General features: G+C 38.1%; 2 protein-coding genes across 2 annotated transcripts; both read left to right on the top strand.

Annotated features, from left to right (window-relative positions):
- Positions 1-8,876: 8,876 nt before the first annotated feature.
- On the top strand, positions 8,877-9,278 carry CIMIP3 (ciliary microtubule inner protein 3). Its single transcript, XM_070939815.1, is given in 1 exon segment — positions 8,877-9,278. A coding segment is annotated over 1 exon segment (402 nt).
- An 8,807-nt stretch (positions 9,279-18,085) lies between these two features.
- On the top strand, positions 18,086-23,969 carry GUCA1A (guanylate cyclase activator 1A). The gene is made up of 4 exons (XM_070939814.1): positions 18,086-18,283; positions 20,750-20,899; positions 22,693-22,783; positions 23,812-23,969. Exons 1-4 carry the CDS (start codon positions 18,086-18,088, stop codon positions 23,967-23,969), a joined length of 597 nt encoding a protein of 198 aa, XP_070795915.1.

Below are 23,969 nucleotides of genomic sequence, written 5' to 3'. Positions count from 1 at the left end.
CCCAGGAATGGCATTTAAAAAGCTGCTTTAACAAGTTGAAAAAAGGGAGCTTTGTATGTACTTTTCATGATTCCTTGAAATGGAAACACCCTGAAATAAATAAGATTCATTGTTACTTCACTAGAAAGGATTGAACAGCCTGCAATGCCTGAGAATTTTCCCTGTTAGCTGCAACATTAGAACTCATTTCATCCATGATAATTGGTAGGAAAGAAATTGAAGAGTGATATTGTGATGACATTATGTGATAAATGTTAAGTGTAATGATGTTATGGGAAAAGAAGAACACAAGATGAGCTTGCAGGTAGTCCTGCACCACGCTCAGCATTTTAGTAGTGGAACAAAGCTAGAGAAAAATACATTTTTTAAAGGGGTGGGGTAGGAAGGAGATTAAAGCAAAGTCATTATGACATGGTATCTCTGGATCTGTATATAATTACCTTGGAAATCAGAGAGCCCTTTGATTCGTGAAAAGACAATAGTTCAAATTATGCACAGACACTTGTACATATTCACAAATCTGAATATGTTCAGTGATGAATATGCCCAGTGATGACAATTATGTGCTTATTGGATAAAAAATACAGCAGGGAGGTTATATAATAAAATCACAGCACTCCCTTTCCTGTAAGTATCTGTTATGACATGACGCAAGTTATTCATGCCGCTAACTCACATGAAACTCAGCTATGCATAAACATTAAATGATGCATGCCTGAGAAGGGTGTAGTCTCTTTGAAAAGATTTTAAAAATGATAAGCTGTCACAGACAACTAAGCAGGAACAAACTGATTGATATGGCATTCCATCCACAATCACGCAATTATGCACAGGATTTTTTAATTGTGTGTTGTGGGGAGGTAAACTCAGAGGCAAGCTTGTAGTTTTACCCTTCTTAAGTTTATGTACACTTTCTGGCAGCCAGATTAATTGATAATTGCATATAAATTATGATAAATAATTACTGAATAATGTTATGAAAACTATAAGAATATATTTTTGCCTCTTAATAGATCAGTTTCCAGGATTCTTGGCCGGTATGGCTGCTAACAGAAGGCTGTCCTCTTCTTCCTATAACAAAGACAGTCAAGGTGGGATGATCTTGAGTTTCTTGTTTTCACAGGCTAAGTTCATATTTTACTTATGGTTGCCATATATCTATTTGTACCAGTTTAATACAGTTGTCTTAAACTACATTGCCCATCAATTCATCTCTCAGGGCACTAGCAGTTTCTTAACTGAAAATTTCTCAAAGCTTACAGATTGTTGCTCTGAGAGAGAATCCCCTAACCAGCATGGAATTCTGAAAGTTGAAGTCCACACATCTTAAAGTTGCTAAGATTGAGAAACAATGTCTCAAGGTGCTGGACTAGGAATGTGGAGGTCTAGATGCTAAACCTCTATTAGGCATGGAATCCAGCTGGGGGACTTTGGCCAGTCATGTCTTCTGAGTCCTAATAGGTTTGCACTCAGCAGAACAACAAAACTTCTCATCCCTCACAAGCTGATAAAAAAAAAAAAAAAAAAACCTCTGCTAAGCCGACAAACACATAGAAGAGCATCTATTGTTGTTCTGATGGGTTCTCTTGTCTCTCAACTAGCTTGATCACCCCAAAAATAATGACTGGAAGAGCAGCCAGAAAGTTTCAAATAGATAAATGTGGTTAATTCATTTGACATCATGACTTCTCTAACATTTATTTATAAGATTTGCTGCCCATCTCCTTTCAAAGCGATTCTTTCAAATGTAGCCAAAGAAATCATGACTGATAAAGGGGGGCAGGGGGGGAGAAAGAGGTGAATAATTGCAAGGCATGCAAAGAAAGACACCAGATTAGATTTCAGTGCTTGCCTTTTTGCTGGAGAAGGAGAATATTGAAATATTTGTTTGTTTTCTGTAAGCTATTTCTGCCACCTCTCACCACAGAGACTTTAGGCCGTGCATACACACACACAAAAACAGCGTCATTTATAAAATAGTACTCCAAAAATAGTAAATCTTAATATTATAATGTTAGTAGTGCCTCGCTTGTCATACAAGACCGTCGCTATTGCTTTTCCGACACCGTTTAGGGCCAAAGCGGTGCGGAAGAGAAGGCAAGGGAGAGGTAGAAGGCGCGTCCCTTGGCCTCCAGAGCCCCCCAGTTCCTTGGCTCTTGAAACAAGGGCTCGGCTTCAGGAATCTGGATTTAAACAATACCGCTGAGCGAGTGCGGGGCATTGAATTGCTTAACTGCTTTCTGATTCTGCCTGGCGTGGCCTTCGCTTCTGGGCCAGCAGAGAACGGGCTACTCCCAAACAGGAGAGGCGTTTTTTTCTCCCTCTGAAGTCTCAATTGCTTCTTGACTTTCCTGCGAGTACGGCGGGAACCCAGCAACTCCCAGCCGCTCGCTTCCCTTTGCGGGAACAATCCAGCTCTGCCCCGCCAGCTGACGCCTTTTCCCAGTCACAATGACCCAGATCTGGACCGGGCGGCGCAGCGCGGCGCCATCCGCAGCTGCAGTCAAGAAGTGGCACTGGACAGTTCAGGTCATCATGTGTCCGGCAGCAACGCCCACCTATTCCCTCCTCTCTGCCGGCCGCATTTTTCCAGGAGCTTAGGAAAGACTGGAAGAGGAGGAGGAGGAGGGGCGCGGTGCTCACGTGGAGAAGAATTGCAGCCTGACGACGCCAAAGGAGAACCCGAAGGGAGGGATTCCCTCGAAGGTAAGAGCCGGCTGGGCTTCAGAGGATGGGGCGGAGCAAGAGGAAGGGAACCCCCCCCCATTTCATCATAATCCCATTTGTTCGGGATCCAAGGAATCCAGGCTGTCTAACTCATGGATGTGCTGCAAAATTCCAAGCACTGCAGATTTTGGCAATGTGACTTGGAGAACAGCTTCCTTTGTCCACCTGTCTGGATTGAAAAATAAAACAATGGTCTGATATTCAAAATGAGAAGCCTAAACCTACTTTACAGGGCAGCTGGGTCAAAACCTATCCATCCCATCCAGTTATCCAGTTAAAAATTATTTTTCCTACTGTCCTCCACGTGCTGAGACCAGGGGCACCATATTGTGGAAAGCTAACTAGCACAAAAGTGTAATAGCAGAGTACTAGGACCAGGGTTACTTCATGCTAAAGGATCCTGTTAACAGAAAACAGATGGCCCTTAATTTACAACAGTTCGTTTAGTGAACATCCAAAGTTACAAGGCCCCTGAAAAAAGTGGCACGACTGTTTTTCACACTTATCACCATTGCAGCATCCCTATGGTCATGTGATCAAAATTCAGATGCTTGGCAACTGACTCATATTTATGACGGTTACAGTATCCTATGGTCATGTGAGCACCTTTTGCGAACTTCTGACAAACAAAGTCAATTCACTTAACAACTGAGTTAAAAATTTGAGAGCAACATCTCTTCAGTGTTCCTCTGGGAAGCAAAGCAGATCCCATCTTTATTGCTCAGTAGCAGTGGCTTTGGACCAATTGAGACAGAGTAGTATGACCTTGGCTCTGAAAACGTCTTCACTAGGTCAAAGAACTGCTCAACAGCTCATCAAAGAAAACTGTTTTGTCAAACTGAAGTGACAAGTTCTCTTAGGACATACTCTGTAGGGTTTTTTTTTTATTTCCCACCAATTTCAAAGTGTTGTAGTCAGTACTCATTTGGAGTAGATTCTATAGGCTATGAAAAGGGATTGGGGACTTCTTGAGTCCACAGATTGATTTCACTTGCAAATGTATCATGTACTGCAGCGGCCCCCAAACTTTTGGGCACCAGGGACTGGTTCTGGGGAGAGAAGTTTTTCCGTGGACTGGAGGTGTGGGGGAGCATGGTTTCGCATGCTGCCTGCATCCCGCAGATGGGGCTTTGCTTGTTTGTGTGGCCTGGTTTCTGCCAGGGGTTTCTGACCGGGGGTTGGGGACTCCTGATGTACTGTATTGTGAGTTTTCCGCGGGCCGCCCATGAGGTCAATATTGAGAAAAGACACGGACACGAGTTTTCTCGGGATGAGACGACCCAGATCTGACTCCGGGAGCTTCTTTTATTGTACACAAACAAAGGCAGGAGGGGTTTGTTAGCTTAAGCCAATAATATATTACAGCATGTCTCATGTAATGCATACGTAAGTACAAGTAATACATGGAAGCAATGCCCAAATTTGGGAAGATCTACAATCCTAGCTGCTAGTGAATTGTTGCAGCCCTTATCTATGAGTTGTTGCAACCTTTATCTAGTTTTTCGCATACGCGGTACAGCATGATTCTCTCATGCCTGCGCGTAGCTCCTGAGCATGTTACAACACTGTATTACAGTATAATGTGCTATAGATCAGTGTATAGTGGTCTTATCAGAGGTGGGTTTCAGCAGGTTGTGACCGGTTCTGGAGAACCGGTAGTGAAAATTCTGACTGGCCCCACCCCCATCTATTCTCTGCCTCCCATGTTCCAGCTGATCTGGAGGAAATGGGGATTTTGCAGTAACCTTTCCCTGGAGTGGGGAGGGAATGGAGATTTTACAGTATCCTTCCCCTGGAGTGGGGTGGGAATGGAGATTTTACAGTATCCTTCCCCTGCCATGCCCACCAAGCCATGTCACGCCCACCAAGCCACACCCACAGAACCGGTAGTAAAAAAATTTGAAACCCACCACTGGGTCTTATAGTATAGTGTACACGAGTGCTTCTCAATTTCAGCAACTTAATGATGTGTAGACTTCAACTCTCAGAACTGGGAAGATTCTGGAAGTTGAAGTCCACACATCTTGAAGTTGCTAAGATTGCATTTAGACTGTTATGCTATTAAAACTGAGCTGCTTCTTTAAAAAGAACATCTATGTTCCTTAAAACTTTTATTTAACAACAACAACAATCTTTTCCTTTGAAGGGTGGCTGATGAAAGGTGTCTTTTCTCTAAACAGAAAACACCCAAATAAAACCAGGTTATCTTGCTCAATTGGCTTGGCTGCCTAGGGTTTTACTGCTATTACAAGGTAATTTCCCTTGTTAGAGGATTAATGGCTTTATAACTTAGTGGACAGAACTAGATTTAGAGAGCTGAATTAGTGGAGCCTAACAAGCTCAGAGCGTCATGGAAAGTAGAAAACCATTAATAAGGTTTTAAAATAACGTCAAGGGCACATCCATTTTTAGAATGCACAAATAAACAGTTTCATTAACTACTGAATAAATCATTTTTCATTCAACAGTCTGTAGGAATGTAATCATCACAAGAGAGACAGGTTGGAGAATAAAATACTTTATTTGGAATTAACCAAATATATAACAATAAAAAATAGCAATCATACCAAGATGTTAAAAGACTGGCTGAAACAAAGGCAGAACTAGCAAGACTCATTTCTGATTTGAAGAAAGCTGCTTTGCAGTCTTGTTCCAATCTTTATATTAGTTTTCATAAAATGAATAACTGATTGTAAATTATTTTTATTGCCTTAAAAAAAAACCCCACTTAGAGTTGGGATCCCCAACCCACTACTGGGCCTTGAGCCCTTCACAACTGGGCTCTGGAAGTGGAGGCCAAGTGGGCACGCATCCGCATTCGCATGAGCCACAGACTTGCGTGCACACAGCTCCATTTGTGCAAGTGGTGGGTACACTTGTCTGCTACTCGTACAAGTGGGGTTGCACGCATATGCACACTTGTCTGCTGCTCAAGCGCAACCATCCCTTCTCTCCCCCCCCGCCCCCAGCCTGTCTACAAAGCTGGAAAGCTTGGGGAACTCTAACTTAGACCACCTACAATCACCTAACTAAAGTTTTTGACATTTTCCCATTTTTTAAAATATATATATATTTCACTTTAAACTGCCCTTCAATCATCATATTTTTTTTAAAAAAAATCTAAAACTCAAACAATCTGACTATGCATCCCCCTTCCTGCAGTCCGAGGCAGATAATAACTATCTGCTCATTTCTTCTTGTCTAGCCCATCAGAAGAAAATAAACAAGTAGAGATGCAGAGAGTTTGCATAAGCACATAAATGTTGGCTCTTTTCCCCTTTGCACCTGCCCTGACATAAACTACTCTGGGCCCCCTTGGTGGGTTCCTCCCGGTTCGGTCCAGTTTGGCTGAGCCGGTAGCGGAGACGATATGATGTCACCGAACCAGTTCTCCCCCCCGCCCTCCCACCCCCCCACGTTATTCTTACCTTTTATTTGGTCCCACCCCCAATCTATTGCTGCCTCCTGAGTCCCAGCTGATGACTAGAGGGAAAAAAACTGTTTAAACTCTTGCTGCGGGGCTTCAAGGGGCCGTCCTACAGCTGATCAGTGTTAAAAGCAAACAAATGAGTCGGGTCGTAAGTGCGAGGACTGGTCGTAAGTGCAAGGACCTTCCAGAAATGACTCTGACCAGCCCATGCCCACCTAGTCACATGACCTCCAAGCCACACCCACAAAATAAGCCAAGCCCACAGAACCGGTAGTAAAAAAATGTAGAACCCACCCCTGCCGGGCACCATCTTTTTTTCTGCCGAATCCCCATGACATTGTCTTCTTCTGAGCTCCATGAATGAGGTCTTCTTAGATCATTTGTAATTGAACCAGTGTCAAAATATTTCCTCCTCCCTTTATTCCAATAATGTGCAAAGAATGTGTAAAATCGGGGGTGGTGGTGGAGGATATCAGGACATTGTCAGTGAGTGGGAGCAAAGGCAATATATGCAGGCTAAGGAATTGACAATAGGGGCAGCAAATTTCAAGTCAGTATGGTTTTCTGCCATAGGGGACAAGAGTTTTCTCAGCATTGGAAAAAGCACATAGTGAGTGTTGAGAAAGGTTGGAAGTAATTGTTCAGTATGCTCCTCATCCTTGCTTTATATTTTTGTATTTTAAGTCATAACAATAAATGTATAAATTGTAGATATTACTGCTACAGAGGGGCAGAAGTACACACGTGGCCCAGCACTAAACCACAGGCTGAACTTGACTTGCTCCAGTGCTGCATATACTGAGATGGTCCAGAAAGACGTGGTGGTAACAGGGCCTCTGAGATCCCCAAAGCACAGCAGTGCTTTAAAGCAATGTTTCTCAGTTGATGGTATGTGTATATGGTATGTCTATACAGGATACAGAAAAACTCAAATAGGGTGCAATATTTTCATAAAAATACTAGGAATTCTCTTTTCCTCTGTCATCTTGCAAATTTGATGTACTGATCAGCCCAACTTCTGTTTGACAAATATCAGGACCTGCAAGCTGAAATGGTTTGAAGTCAGAGGGGCTTAAAGAGAGAAGAGTTGCTGAATGACCCATAGGTTCCTCCATGAAAAAGTCTTTGTCCAGACTGCCTCCTTGATTTTTTTTTAGTTGCTTCAGTTTTTTATTTCCTCAGCAAATAGCCCCTTCTCTTCATGTCCCATCTTGTGAGGTCTTTCCCCTGCATTTTTCTCCCTGCAGCTTTAATTTTTTTACTATTATTTCTTATCATACTTCTCACAAGTTAGCTAAGGCTTCTTGAAGCAGAGAGAAGACTGACAGCTCATCCATGAAAACTGCTGAAAAAAAGACCACCTTTCCTTGAAAGAACCCTGATTTTTCTCTGGGCCTCCTAAGAGTTTTGGTGTTTGGAAAGTAGCTTCAAATTGCAAGGGAGCCAATAGAGAGCAGAAAGAAATAATGGGTGATCAGGACAAGCTGCTCCGCTTTCTGAAAATTCATACAAAGGGTGTCTGTGGGGTATGGTCAAAAAAAGTCAAAATGCAGCTTTGACAGTGTGATTGCAGCTCTGCACAGTTTCCTGAGCATTATATGTACAACAGATCAGTGGTGGGTTTAAATCTTTTTTTACTACCGGTGCTGTGGGCATGGCTTGGTGGGCGTGGCATGGCTTGGTGGGCATGGCTTGGTGGACATCGCAGGGGAAGGATAGTGTAAAATCTTCATTCCCACCCCACTCTGGCGGAAGGATACTGCAAAATCCCCATTTCCTCCCAATCAGCTGGGACTTGGGAGGCAGAGAATAGATGAGGGCGGGGCCAGTCAAAATTTCCACTATCGGTTCTCGAGAACTGGTAAGAACCTGCTGAAACCCACCTCTGCAACAGATATAAAAACAAGCAGAGATTCAGTCACGCATCACGGCTTCCATCTTGACTTTTTTTGACCATACCCTCTGATTCCTACTTTCAATCTTTTACTTTTCTGCCTGGAACTGCTGAGCTGCCGGGCATCTTTTCACCTATCTGTTACTTTGCAATAAAAGCCAAAATCTAGTGGAAAGCTTGGGGGGATAGATTGTTTATTATTGTGGTGGGAAGGATTTGATTCACTGTTGTTGTTTTTCCAATAGGAGAGCACAACTGCATGGCCTCTTCTGCAACGGAAAACATTTTCAAAATTAATTGGAAAGGTAGGAGAGGAGGAAGTGACTTTAATTTTTTTTAAAAAAAAATCATAGTGCTTGTTAGACATAGAGATGTCTGTAGAAAAAGGCCAAAAATGGCCTTTTTGTTTCTGTCATAGCAGAATTCAAGCTACTGGATAATGTCTTTATGGATGGAAATCTCATCTTTTTTTTACATCTCAAAGTGGGTTTTCCCACCTGCCATTTCTTTTTCTTCCTAACCATGGTTACTTTTAATCAGTTTGTTTCAGATTTTAAATTGCCCCTCCATTAGGAGAGAAATGGGTTTTAAAAATCTTTGGGGAAAGAGTTTGGTGGTGGGTGGCTTGTTATCGATAACATCCCCCTTGCTATGGATTCAGGCTAACACAAATATTCACAGGATTCTGCTGCACAATTATAATGTGGTCCTGTGTTTGGGGATAATCAACTGGCCAAATACTACTCCTCTTGCTTGTTGTATAAAAGGGAGAGTAAATCTGTCCTCCCCTCCCCTTGGCTTTTCTCTTTACAGACCAAGTTATCCATGAAGACAAGGTCTTAAGTCAAGCCTTGCAGGATGGCACAGGAGAAGAAAGGGGCTGCAGCTTTGCTCAAGTCAACAGATCCTGCATGCAAACCCCAAAAGAAATTTCCTGTAGCTCTGGGCTACAAGATGGAGCAAGCTTTAATTTCTGAATATGTCCCTAGGGTCATACATTCAGGAGGATTTAAGCCTGAGTATCTTAGCTTTGCCTTCTATAACCCTAATTACTCCAATTCCTACAATCCATTTTACACTTTACAAAAACCAACCTGTGGCTATCGGTATTGTCGAGACACTGACCACCGAAGGAAAGTCATGGATATCGAGAGAGTAAATATTCCAAAATGGAGAACTATTGTGCAGAAAAAGCCAGGTGTGGCTTCAGAAGGCTCAAAAGTCTGAAACAGCCATGTGTTTCTCCTGAGACTTCCCTAACAGCATTCTGATTCAAAATCTGAACTCTGTCATCCTCCAAGCATGTCTAAAAGGAGATGCTGTGGGAGCTTCAAATAAAAAAACAGAGTTCTGCCTTAAAGCAAGAGCTTCTGGAACCAACCATGATGGAATAAATCAAGTCCTACAAGAAAGATATCAAAGCCGCCTTGCTTTGGCTTTGAAACATCTACAGCTGTAGATCTCCCACCAGCCAGAAAAGCACCAAAATGAAGATCAAATGAGCAGATACTTTTCTCTCTGTTGCTTTGTTTACTACATATATTTATTATTCCCAGAGAATTAGGGAGAACTAAAGCCAAAGCAATTTCAGATTTGTTTTGTCCAGCCAAGCATACCATGTTTTCCCGAAAATAAGACCCTGTCTTATATTTTTTTGAACCCCAAAATAAGCACTTGGCCTTATTTTCAGGGATGTCTTATTATTTTGGGGCACATGGAGCAAGATGGGGCTCCTCTTGCCTTCCTATCTGATTTCCAGCTCTGTGTTTAAATATTTTCGGGGAGGGCTTATTTTCAGGGAAACAGGGTAGTTCCAGATATTACAATGAAAACCCACAATACTCCCTTTAACATCTGTGTAACAGAACTGTATAACATTCCCATTGATATTCAGAATCTAATAATTAAGGGTAATCACCTGTAAGATAGATGTAAAAATTACAAGGCCATCTTAGTGAGTTAACTCCATTGGGTTACATCATTGCTTCCCAAACCTGGGTAAATTACCCAAAATTAAGTAAAGGTGGTTTTTCTTTAAGTAACAATATACAAATTCAGTCACAACAGTACATTTAAATAAGAACTTTCTGATAAGCAATAAAAAGGATTTTATGAAAATAAGTGGGTTTTGAGTAATGAAAGAAAAGGTTTGGGAAGCACGGGACTATATGAATTCTTACGAGACCTACTAAAAGCATCTGACTTTGTGTTTTGAAAGAGCTGGTTCAGAAATTCAGTAAATCAATTGATATGAAAGCATTATAGTCTGTGAATACATGCACAACACACACATACACACACACAGAGTTATATATGAAAAAGATGAAATGTGAAGCAATATATTCAAGGCTAAGGAACATATGTGTACAAGATAGAACAGTGTATTCTCACAGATTATTTTCATTTTATTTTCATTCACATATATCAGGGCTTTCAAACTCCCAGCCCATGGGCTGGATTTGTCACATGCTGGCCATGCCCACACCCAGTTTAGCGAAGTGGGGAAAAGTCCTGATACGTCACATGATGCCGCTGTGATGATGTGAGATTGACACCCCTGACATATATGTATTGGAAACTTTATCTTTAGAACTAGAAGCATGAAGCATATAGTCTGACAATATAATTTCAGATAATAACTTAATAATAGCTTATACAGTTAATTCACATTCAGGTTAATTGCTATATAACAAAGAAGCAGAAATTGGAAAAAGAATCTGAAACAAACTGTCAGATGTAAATGCCTTATTCTCTAATGTGTAAATAATGTATATATGGAACATCAGGGGTTAACTTATTCTTTGGACTTTAATGTATTCATAATTTACCACTCCCATTCCTGGCTCCACCCCTTGTATATAAAAGGAGCCATCCTCCCCATTTTCCTTGCTTCTATCTTGAATATTCAGCGAATATAGAATGCCTATTATGATTAAAGAGAGATATATTTAAATCTCCAACTTCTATTATCTTTATTGAGTCTGATCCTGAAAATATTGCAACAAGCTGGTAGCAGAGGATGGTTAATTGACTCAATAAGTAATTAAAAATGTCCAAGAAAGATAGGCCCAACACCAGGGCCTACAGCAAAGAAATAGAAACTGATCAAGAGATGATCAACGAATCCACTAATGCGATTTCGAGAGAATCCGAAGAATACACCACTGAAGAAGAAGAACTGATGAGTGAAAACAACGACCAGGAAGAAATTGAGATAGAAAATAACGAACTCAGATCAGAGATATTAAAGATACTAAAAAGCCAAAAGAATGATGAAAGCCTCATCGCGGACCTCCAGGAGATGCTGAGGAACAGCGGAGCAGCGAGAGAGAAAAACGTCATTAAAGAAAAACCCAAAGATCAAAAAACTGTGAGTGAAATGACTACTGAGAAAATAGTTGTAAAAAAGAAAAGATGTGACCTCGCGCGAAATTTTGAACGGCAGCCATCTTGGTTTCAACGAACTTCAAAAGAGAGTGAAGCAGAGCCAATCAAAACGCTCAGTTCAAAATTTCTGGCGCGAAAAACGCTATCAGACGAAGAAAGTGAAAAAGAAGTCTCAAACTCTTCAGATGAACCAAAATCAGAAAGTGAAGACGATTTAACAAAGTCTCAAGTAAAGTCAGCAATGAAAACGCTTTTTGCTGCTTTTGGGCCAAGATTGAAAATCTCAAAGACATCAACGAAGAAGCAAGAAATCAAACCGACAACTCAAGACCTGCACGCTCCCATCCTGACTTCGAAAACGACGACACCCGAGCCCAGAGAGCCATGCCGATTCCGTCCTACACCGCAGACAGAATCGAGTGCAAGCGCACACAAGAGAAAGAGAAGAACCGTCGCCATCAACAAAGCCCCAAAAACCGAGCCAGAGACCGACTCATCTGAAGAGGAGCGGATCGAGAGAGCTGAAATGGAGAGAACCTTCCACAACGGCGCCAAAGAAGAAATGAGCAACGCGCATGTGCAAAACTACGTAGACGGCCCCGAAAGACTTGAACTGGCCAGAGAACCGCGCAGACTCGTTACAAGCATCCCAATGCCGTTCTGTAATTTCCTGCACTTGAGAGACCACGGACTGCCTCAGGTTGTAAGTAATGGACAAAATAATGTGGGGAACTTACCCAGTGACTTCCCAAAACTTAGAGTTGATGGCATTAATTTACAAGAGTGGTACCAACAGCTTCAGGTTATTTTTATGAAAGAAAATTTACTATTCTTTATAACTAGTCCTCCAAGAAGACCTTGGACTTTAAAAATAGACTGTTTACATCATAGAGCATTTTTCATAATAATTTCTAGCGTGTCTCCTGCAATGTATCATAGCATCAAACCAAACCTAACTGTATCAGAAATAATTCAATGCATGTTTAATCTATTTCACAGCGATAGCGTAGCCACAACCACAAGAATGTCTAAGGATTTCTTTTCTTCTAGAGTGAAACCAGGGGTTTCTATAAGTGAACATTTGATAAATCTAAACAAAATAAGAGCTGAGCTGCAATTGAGGGGGGAAGTGATTTCAGATCAAACTATGAAAAGTGTTATTATCAATTCACTTGATCCATCATGGGATAGCTTTATGTCACACTTAGATACCATTAATTTGGGATATTTATCAATAGAAAGTCTATCTAACAAATTGATAGCAGAAGACAATTCAAGAAAAAATCGTTCCAGTAACCAAACAGAACACAAATCTTTTAGGAAAGTAGTCTTTCAAGATAAATATAATGAGGCCTTTAGATGCCACAATTGTGGATCCAGGGAACACAGTAGAAGAGACTGTCCCAAAGTCCCAAGGGAGAGACATAGGCCAGAATATAGGAGCAAATACAATTACAGACAATCTTCCACAGATAGACACAAATATAGAAGTCCACCAAACTACAGAGAAAGTAGAGGGGGTAGAGAAAATTCAAAAGAGAGAAAATCTGGGTCACTAAATGGGCTAAATAAACAAGACAGCACCAAAACACAACAAGATGAGAACAATAATTGGCTTATTGATTCTGGTGCAACAAATCACACCACTAACAACAAAAGTATATTATCTTCATTTACAGAAGATAAGTTTGTGATAAAGGTAGCTAATCAAGAAAAGGTTCAAGTATTAGGCAGAGGAAATGTGACCTTGCCTGGTTTAGGGAAAATAGAGGGGGTATTATTAATCCCAGAAATACCTCACAACATACTAAGTGCTATAAAACTAAGCAGAGAATCTGACATCAATATAGTTTTCTCAAAGGGGAAAGCAAATATAGAAAAGAACAAAACAAATGTAGGCACTGTGATGATAAAAGGGGGTCTACCCTATCTGATAACCAAAGAAAGATGGTTACATAACATTGATTCAAATATGGAAGATTGTATTGAAGCAGATGATGAAAATGTCAGTAACAGTGACAATGATGAATGTAAAATAACTCATGATAACAAAAATACACACAATGAGAAGAAACCAAAAATAGGTAAACCAATTCATGATGAGTGTGCTCACATCTTACATAGGAAGTTAGGACATGCAAGCTTTCCTGTAGTACAAAAAATGACTGAACACGCAGAAGGTGTAAAAATAAAAAATTGTGAAAATTATTTAGAATGCTCAGTATGTAAATCCACCAAACTAAAAACCAGTCCCAGACCAAAAAAATCTAACAGATCAACTAACAATATTTTTGATTTGGTACATATGGACTTAGTTGGTCCATTAACTCCATCAATTACCTATAGAAAACGTTACTTCCTAACAATAGTGGATGATTACAGTCGCTATGGTTTTGTTTACACATTAAAGCACAAGGATGAAACCTTTCAGAAATTTAAGGAATTCTACAAACGCATAGAAACACAACATAATATCAGAATAAAACAAATTATGACAGATAGGGGATGTGAATTCATGTCTAAAGAATTCTCCCAATGGTTAAAGGATAGAGGGATGCTACATTTCACGTCCAATCCATTTTCTGCATTTCAAAATGGGATTGCAGAGAGAAAGAACTCCACACTACAAACCATGATTAGATGCACATTAGAGGATGCTGGTTTAGGCAAACAATTTTGGTCAGAAGCCTTACATTATTCAAATTACACTCAAAATAGAACATGGTCCAGTATTGTGAATAAGACACCATATGAGGTGATGTACAATAGAAAACCTAAATTAGCACACATGCACATATTTGGAGTTACTGCAGACGTGCACATACCTAAACAATTGAGGAGAAAGGGAGAAAACGTATCCAGGAGATTAAGATTCATGGGATACGAAACTGGAACCAAAGGGTACAGATTCATCGATAATAATAACAAATTTATAGTATCCAGAACAGCTGTGTTTCATGAGCAGGCCAATTGGTCTAAGTTGCACCTTAATGAAATTTTTCCTAATAAAAGCAAAGATAATATATCTTACGAGGAAGGAACAACAGAAAATCAAAATATTAACAAAAGTAAAAACAAAACCAAAACTTGGACAAATAGTCAGCATAAAATAAAGACAGACACATTAACAAAAAAGGAAGCCAGATATTTGCATGACAACCATAGCAAACCTGAAAGAAATATTAGAAATAATAGAAACCAAATACCAAATAAATACAAAGATTATATTATGCATATGGATGGAGAACAAATAACACCTAATACATATGAGGAAGTATTGAAACTTCCCCGTGAAGAAAGAGAAAAATGGGAACTAGCTATGGAAAAAGAAATGAAAAGTTTACAAGGATTAAATGTATTCACACCTGCGATCGCACCTAAGGATAAAACAATTATAGGTACCAGGTGGATTTATAAAATTAAGAATTTAGAAGGAGGTAATACCTTATACAAGGCCAGACTAGTTGCACAAGGTTATGCACAAAAATATCCAGAAGACTATACTGACACATATTCACCCACAGTGAGAACAGAGAGTGTCAAAACAGCTCTTGTAGTAGCATCTGCACTCAATCTAGACGTGTTTCAATATGACATACAGACTGCATACTTACATGCAAAATTAGATAAGGAAATATATGTAAGAGCACCACACAGTCAATACACTAATAAGAACGAAATTTGGTTATTAAATAAGAGTCTGTACGGATTGAAGCAATCTGGCAAAAGATGGTACGATTGTTTGGTAAAAGTACTAAAGACCATGGATTTCAACGCCACCACTGCTGATAACTGTTTCTTTGTAAAAAAGAGTAATGATCATATTGAATTTGTATTAATTTATGTGGATGATATTTTATATATTGGAAAGCATAAAGAGAGCAGGGAAATCTTTGTAAATAAGTTAAACGAACACTTCTCATTGAAATCACTAGGTAGAGTGAATAAATACCTTGGTGTACAAATTAACAAAACAAAAAGGGGATTCAAACTTACTCAGAAAGATAAAATCATTGAACTCCTAAACAAATGTAACTTAAATAATGCCAAAACATGTGACACACCTATGCAAACTGATTTTCTTAGAAACAATGATGAATCTTCCCCTGAGTTTAAAGACAACACATTTTACAGATCAGTTATAGGTTCACTCCTTTATATATCTAATTGGACTAGGCCAGATATTGCATTACCTCTCAATTTATTGTCAAGATATGTTAGCAAACCAACCTTGTATCATTGGGAAGCTGTCAAAAGAATTTTAAGATATCTAAAAAGTACATTAGATTTTTGTTTAATATTGGAACCCAATAATGACAAAGAACCAAAAATTACTTGTTATGCTGATGCAGATTGGGCTGGTGATACATCATGCAGAAAGAGTACCTCTGGTTATGTTTTTCTATTGAACGATTGTCCAGTTTACTGGTATACTGGTAAACAAGAACTGGTAGCCACTTCTACCACAGAAGCGGAATATGTTTGCTTGTCTAAAGCTGCAAATAACCTTGTATGGTTCAATGATTTGATCACAGATGTTTGGAAGAAACCTACTTTACCATTTATTATGCATGAAGACAATAAAGCGGCCATTGAAATATCTAGATCCGATGCAATTGGACAAAGGTCCAGGCATATTGATATAAAATTTAAGCACGTGAGACAACTATCTCAAGACGGATTCATCAAAGCAATACATTGTGATACTTCTGAACAATTAGCTGACATATTAACAAAACCCTTACCTTCTAAACAACACAAATATTTAACTTCTAAATTATATGTATTATATTGTCCTGAATCTGAATGTAACTGGTGTTGTATAACGAACCGGCATTTAGAGGGGGATTTGTCAGATGTAAATGCCTTATTCTCTAATGTGTAAATAATGTATATATGGAACATCAGGGGTTAACTTATTCTTTGGACTTTAATGTATTCATAATTTACCACTCCCATTCCTGGCTCCACCCCTTGTATATAAAAGGAGCCATCCTCCCCATTTTCCTTGCTTCTATCTTGAATATTCAGCGAATATAGAATGCCTATTATGATTAAAGAGAGATATATTTAAATCTCCAACTTCTATTATCTTTATTGAGTCTGATCCTGAAAATATTGCAACACAAACAATATTGATAATTTCTTGAGGAAGCAAACAGTATGCAGAAATACTAACTTAATAACAGTATGCAGAAATACTAATAACCATAAATACCTGCAGTTGACTGGTCTATAAGTAGATCTAAATTGGCTTGGTAGACATGGATATAGAGTGCCAGTATGGGGTAGGGATTAAGGCATCAGTCTATAAAGGAGGCTATGAGTTATAGTCCCACTTTAGGCATGAAGACAAGTTGAATTACTTGCCCAATTACACTCTCATCACTAGAAAAGAAGCTTGTGAAAAACCTTGCCAAGACTGCAGGCACTAATCCAGGCAGTTTCCAGGAGTCAAAACTAACTCAAAGTCACAAAAAGGGGAAAAAAAGATATAGATGTATCTGTAAGGTCTCTGCCTTGTGTCTTCTCTTATCTGCTTGTCTAGTAAGTGTTTGAAATTCTGTAAAGAACTCTGTATTTGCTCTGCTCAGAGCTCCTATGATGGGCAGGCCTACCTCTTCTGAGTTACTGGATCGTCAGAGCTCCCAAAAGTTAGCTGAATGTGCTTAGAGAATCCTTTGCAATGCAAAAATCTGTAGAAAGGAGTTTAAACATATACCCACATTTCCCAGTTCAATTTACTTATACCCTTGAGCAACCACTGTCTGCACAGATCTTTAGGGCTTTTAGTAAAAGATAACAAAAGAGGAAAGCTGCCACAAGGGTAGATACAATATGCTTATTATTATATACTTAGTACATGAAGAAAGTCATTAACCATTTCTTTCTTTAGACTTATCATTACTATGTGATGTTATAGGTATACCTCAGTAGAAGACATGGTTATGTATAACATGCTACTTAGCTTGTTGTATTTATTTCATCCTTATTGTATTCAATACAACCCAGTGGATTGTTTCTTGCACTGTGTCTATTGCGCAATGAGCTTTAGAATTCAGTTGAGGGCATTGCTTATTTGAATGGGCCTGCTTTCAAATTGAATGGCCTTTTCCAATTTTATAATTCAACAAATAAAGTAATAAGAACTGTGAAAGACAACATAATTATTTTTACAAACTCTTTCTTGTTTTTTCATAATCATGTCTGACATAATCAAAAGTGGATTATTTATTATTAAGCTATTTTCAAAGTTATGGTTATTATGGCCATTTTCATCTTTTTCTGTACCTTATAATCCACTAGTCTCCCATTTTACATTGTTCTATTTTTGATCTCAATTTTCTATGACACTAGTAACCCATCACAGGACTTTTCTCTCATTGGCTATTTAGTGTTAAATCTTTAGCGCCTTAAATATCAGAAGCTGCTTTGAAGAAGCTGTCACTATTTTAAAACTCTCAAAGAGCTTCACCTTCCCTCATTAAAGAAGTTTATTTTTAACAGCTTCTGCCCTCTTTTCTATTTCATTAGTTTTCCTCTGAGCTATCCCTTCTATATGAACATTTAATTAATAAGGAGGGGAAAAAAACTTTTAGAATATCTCACTGTTCCTGAAAGACGTGCATCCCTGTTTAGCTTTAAATATGGGGAATATGGATGGCAAATCTGTTGAAGAATTGAGTGCCACAGAGTGCCACCAGTGGTACAAGAAATTTATGACAGAGTGTCCCTCTGGACAATTGACTCTACATGAGTTTAAACAGTTTTTTGGATTGAAAAATCTGAGTCCACAATCAAACGAATACATTGAACAAATGTTTGAGACATTTGATTTTAATAAGGTAAGTGATTTAATATAATAGCTTCCCAGATTCATTGAGAGTTTAAGTTTACAAGTTTAATAAATAATTATTGCATACAGTATTCTGTATTTGCACATTTGTGTGTGTGTGTGTGTGTGTGTGTGTGTGTGTGTGTGGAGAACATTGAAGTTGCAAAAGACTTAGAAATGTTCATCTGATCAAGATAACCATATGGAGTATTGTGGTTCTTTAAAAAACCACACATATTTATTAGCTGATATATTTGTGGGTAAATATAATATATGAAACATGATGCCAGAATGATTTATTCATTTTTAATGTGCCTCAGGAGTTTTGCTTGTGCTGACAAGCAAGTGATGTATATAGATCTATTATGCAATGGTCAATGAAACAATTTATGCACGTTGATTTATTTTCTACTTTGGCTGATAGATTTGTTTCTGTGAAAATTAACTGTAATGACTAGTTTTAACTAAAGAACAAAAGCATTATGTTGGCATTAATTCTGCATATACTTCCTATGTCATGTTTCAAATGGTTTTTATGATTGTGTTATATAAATAAACCATGGTATATTTTTTTGAAAAAATGTTTGTTACAGTGATTAAATTAATTATTTTTGGATTAGATGATGATTTAAAAGAATAAGACTAGTCTTCAGAAGCCTAGAATTGTCTTATTAAAAGACTCATAAGTAGAAGTGGAAGAGAATGATTTTCATTGTCATTTCCTTCTACCCAATATCAGGTTGCTCCAGTTTTTCTCTTGTATCATTTACTTTTTTAAATCAGTCTCTAAATACTTAACCCTACAAAAATTATTTTCGTATCCAAATAATTTCATGTGGCAAGTATTAACAATGTCTATCACTTGTAGTTGTGCAAATATAAAATTATAACACTGAATCAGCTTTCCATAAGCGAAAGGTAAAAATTCTGGCTGGGAATTTGGGGGTACTATGGTACCAACAGTCCAGAATGGAGTTATCTTATGAAGCTAATGATTTTGACTAAGTCATATTATGAAACTCAACGGTTGACTGCTGACAATGGTAGGGAACCAGATACAGAATTCTGTGAGGAACTTTGAGGAGAATATCTCTTTCTGAGGGAAAGCATGCAAATGTGGAATTGTTTGTTTGTTGACATTAAAGAAGCAGGCTGGGCTTTCTTGTTGGGTCAGCTTTGCACTTCAGCAGTTTACCTTCATGTGTCTCTGCGTCAAAGCAAAATAGATTGAAGCATGCAAAATCCTTTCAAGGAGATTCAAGGAGTTCCTAGCTGTAACGCATAAATTCCAATGAGACATTGACTAGGAACAGTAAAATTAAAAATAAAAAGCACCTTAATTTAGTGACATGCTAAACTCATGTGAATTTCATTATGTGAATAGAGATGGAGCATACACGTTTGACCGTGAGAGATCAGGCGAAATAGATGCCATATAGAAGAAAAGTTAATGATAGTAATTCTTCTAACAGAAAAAACTCTGTAAGACATTGGAAGATATGGTTCCAATATGGACGATTAAAGGGTCCTGAAATATAGACTGTTCTATAAAAATTATGGTATAATCAAAGGCAATTAAGCAGACATATATTCAATAGAAGAGAATATCTGTAATTCATGGTTGAATGTGGAATTCTTGATGCTTTGTGACCTTGGTTGTTTGTTTGCAGATGTTTCATTACTGCACTAAGTTACATCAGTGAGTTTGCCTCTCCTTTCCTAATCTGTTCTTTCCTAAATTAATTTATAGGGTTGATTAATTTGTATTGGCCCATTTAGGAAATGCGCAAGATGACTTTTTAGTTTGTGGTCTTAATTTCTCCTAAACTCAGTGGGTACAATGCATTATCTCTTTCCTGAAAACCTTGTTTGACCTAATAAAGCCATGGAACATCAACGGATCATCAAATTATTACTAGTTAATAGCATACCATTATCTTAAGAAACAATGTGCAAATAGTTGAAGACCAATAAGGCTGATTGAAAAAGTGCCTTATTTATTTTCTTTGCTCATCATGACTGAATGTTAACAGTTGAAATTAATGTTAAAACGTCCTGTGTTTAAACATTTCCCCATGCAGTACTATCTTCTTTTATGATTACCTGTAGCAATTTTATTATACAATTGCATGGGACAGTTTTTAGCAGAGAAGTTCCTTTCTGGTTATGTTATCATAGAAATAATCACAAATTTTACTCTTCAAAAAATACACTGGCCTGATCTTTTAACTTTCACTCTAAAACAAAAAAGTTTGGCCTTAAGCAAAATAATCAGTAGAAAAGGGGGAAAAAAAACATAATTTCTGAATAAGAGCTTTCAAGCTCAAGAGGATAACTACAACATTAGATGATAACTGCAACATCAGCAATAATCATAATCATAAAGTGCAAGTTCAAAAATACACTTATAAAAGCTGTGGATGTAAGTATAGCACTAGCTTACTTAATGAATATGTCACTTTTTGCTCTTCAATAGGATGGATACATTGATTTTATGGAGTATGTGGCAGCTCTAAGCTTGGTTCTGAAAGGGAAAGTGGAACAGAAATTGAAGTGGTACTTCAAGCTTTATGATGTCGATGGGAATGGCTGTATTGACAGAGATGAGTTATTAAACATCATTAAGGTAAATTATTTTCTTCAATCTTTTCTTCAGTCAATTGTGCTTTTCATTATTAATGGCTGATATATCCAGATATTGCCCTTGATGGGTAAGATACTAAAATTTTTAAATTTCACCCACACTATATGTGCCATATATATCTATTACTTATGTACAGGAAAATGAGTGGGGAAACTGTAATATATTCAATGTAGAGGATGCTATATTTATAACAGAGGTGGGTTTAAACTCTACATAATATCATTTTGTCAAGTCAGCTAGTCTAGTACATTAAGCACTGATGATTGGGAACATATAATTGTCATAAATATGATAATTCAAGAGACATTAATAGTATCAACAGTACTTGAAACTTGTAATGATAAATCTAATATTCAATCTTCTCTGATCACTAATAGAAGCAGGATGGTTATTTTATAGAACTCGGGGGCTGTTTTTGGTGATTCTCACCCCCCCAAAAAAACAACAGTCAGAATAGTAGTTGCTAGAATTTCCTATGGTAATGAACATTCCCCCTGAGGTGAGGTTATTCCCAAATCTCTTAGCCTTCCAGAAAGTCTTCCTTAAAACATACTTTTTCCAGCAATTTTCGGAAACTCTTGGGGATCCTGCAAAGTGATGATTATTATTTAGGAAATATATTTGGTGCCCATCTCTTTTCAAAGTGACTCTAGATAGAATGTTTTATGTAAATTGATTAGTATTCTCCTGCACTCTTGTTTATTCTATGCTTTTACTTTTTACTTGTATTTTAGGGTTTTGATGATGGTCATACAGCTTTAGTATAATGGAACAATGGTTATAAGGGATGCAGTGGCTCAGTGGCTAAGATGCTGAACTTGTCAATCAAAAGGTCAGCAGTTCAGCAGTTTGAATCCCTAGTGCCACGTAACGGGGTGAGCTCCCGTTACTTGTCCCAGCTTATGCCAACCTAGCAGTTTGAAAGCACATACAAAATGCAAGTAGAAAAATAGGGACCACCTTTGGTGGGAAGGTAACAGCGTTCCGTGCATCTTTGGCATTTAGTCATGCTGGCCATATGACCACTGAGATGTCTTCAGACAGCGCTGGCTCTTCAGCTTTGAAACGGACATGAGCACCGCCCCCTAGATTCGGGAATGACTAGCACATATGTGCGAGGGGAACCTTTATCTTTACAATGCCTATACATTGCCCAGATTCATGTCATCTGAGAAGGGCAGTTGTATACATTTGCTAAATAAAAAAAATAAATCAAAATTACCACCAGACCAATGTCTGTTAGAGGAGAACCACTCTGTGCTGGAGCAGGGGACAAATGGATCACCTGAAAGTGATTAAATCATTAAAGCAATAGGTCAAGAGCTAGAATGGTCAAATGACTATAGCGAGAGGCAGACTATCTCCTATTTCTCCTTTGGTGCGGGCAAAGTGCTTAAAGAGATTACACAACCTCTCCAAAACCAAAGCACAAGCAGAAAGCAAGAAGACTGGGTAAATGGATATATAGACAAAAAACTGGGTGGATTAGAACTGTCTTACACAGGGGTCTCCAACCTTGGCAACTTTAAGACTTGTGGACTTCAACTCCCAGAATTCCTCAGCCAGCTTTATATATAAAAATATAATCTGATCTTCACATTTTAAAATCACAAATTATTTTGTAATTCCTATTGGAAAATACTGCATCTATTTGAGAATTTGTTGGTTTTCTTTTTTTAAAAAGTCATATATATTCAAACTGTTCACAGGTAGGAAAATTGAATGTAGACCTTTTAAAATGTTTTTTTTTTATATATATATATATTTCTTTTCAGGCAATTCGCACCATTAATCCATGTCAAGAAATCATGTCAGCTGAGGAATTCACAGATATGGTGTTCAATAAAATTGATATAAATGGAGATGGTAAGAAACTTCTCTATCTACGCTGAGATATTAATGGTTGCAATCCAATAGTATATAATAATATCTGAGTAGGAAAAAGGTTAAAACTGACAATTTGTGAATGTTCAGAATGGACTGGATGCTATTCCATTTCTTTTTGGCTTGATAAATTTACTGAATCTAGCTAAACAGTTAACAATTCTACCTCCTTGAAGTCTATTTTATTGCACCCACCACCCCTTCAAATTAGTCTCAAAAATGAAGGAATAATCATCAATGGGAAATGCCCAAAGTGCACATCAAGAAGAGAAAGTTAAAGTTAAAACCAGTGAAATATTGAGGTTCAGAAATCATGTCTTCCAGTTACTTAAGATCAGAAACAGAGAAGTTATTTACAAGCTGAAGCCTGCATTTTCTTATGCAAAAGTAAGAAAATGGTAAGTGGAATGAAACCCATAGGCCCATCCCATCCATTCAGCCATCGGCTTCAGATTTGAGTCTTGCATCTATCCACAGAGAGAAACTTGGACAGGCTTTGAAGTCTGATGTCAGCCTTTGATGCAAGCTAGATCAAGAAACAGGCATGGCAGGGAATCCAGGAATGCTTGTTTTGTAGTAAGATAGGATAACACAATCTTGAAAGCTGTCCAAGTTTCTCTCTGTCCCATCTTATACCATATACAATCAAGGCAAGGTTGCTTTGAGTTTCTTTCTCATGTTCTCCTCTTTCTCAGGATTGAAGAAACTTAATTGTTTGTTCGTTTTTCTCTACCTCCAAGATCAGTTCTAAATTCTTTACAGATTCCTTGGTGCATTTGGTTGGTTGATCCATCAAACTTTTTAATGTCCTTACAGAAATGGGAATGTCAAAAGCATAACAAAAGGCTACAACTTTTTTTTTCTTTCTCAAAAGGTGACCAGACTTAAGCATTAGGGGATGATGCAGTTAGTGCTAACTGGATATCCATGCATTGTATTATTCACAAAATCAGCTCTCATTCATTTCATCAGGCCATCCATGAACCAAATTTTCTTGTTTGTTTCTGTAGGTGATTTGTCTCTTGAAGAATTCATAGATGGAGTACAGAAAGATGAGGTTCTACTTGACATTCTCACCCGTAGTTTAGACCTGAAACATATCTTTAAAATGATCCAGAATGATGGAAAGAGCCCTGAAACATCTGCAGGATCCACAAAAAATGAATAG

The sequence above is a fragment of the Pituophis catenifer genome, unplaced genomic scaffold (assembly GCF_029215685.1).
Source record: "Pituophis catenifer annectens isolate HBS135680 unplaced genomic scaffold, rPitCat1.0.hap2 SCAF_3, whole genome shotgun sequence".
In the NCBI taxonomy this organism is placed as follows: Eukaryota; Metazoa; Chordata; class Lepidosauria; order Squamata; family Colubridae; genus Pituophis; species Pituophis catenifer.
This window is presented reverse-complemented; position numbering and strand designations above follow the sequence as displayed.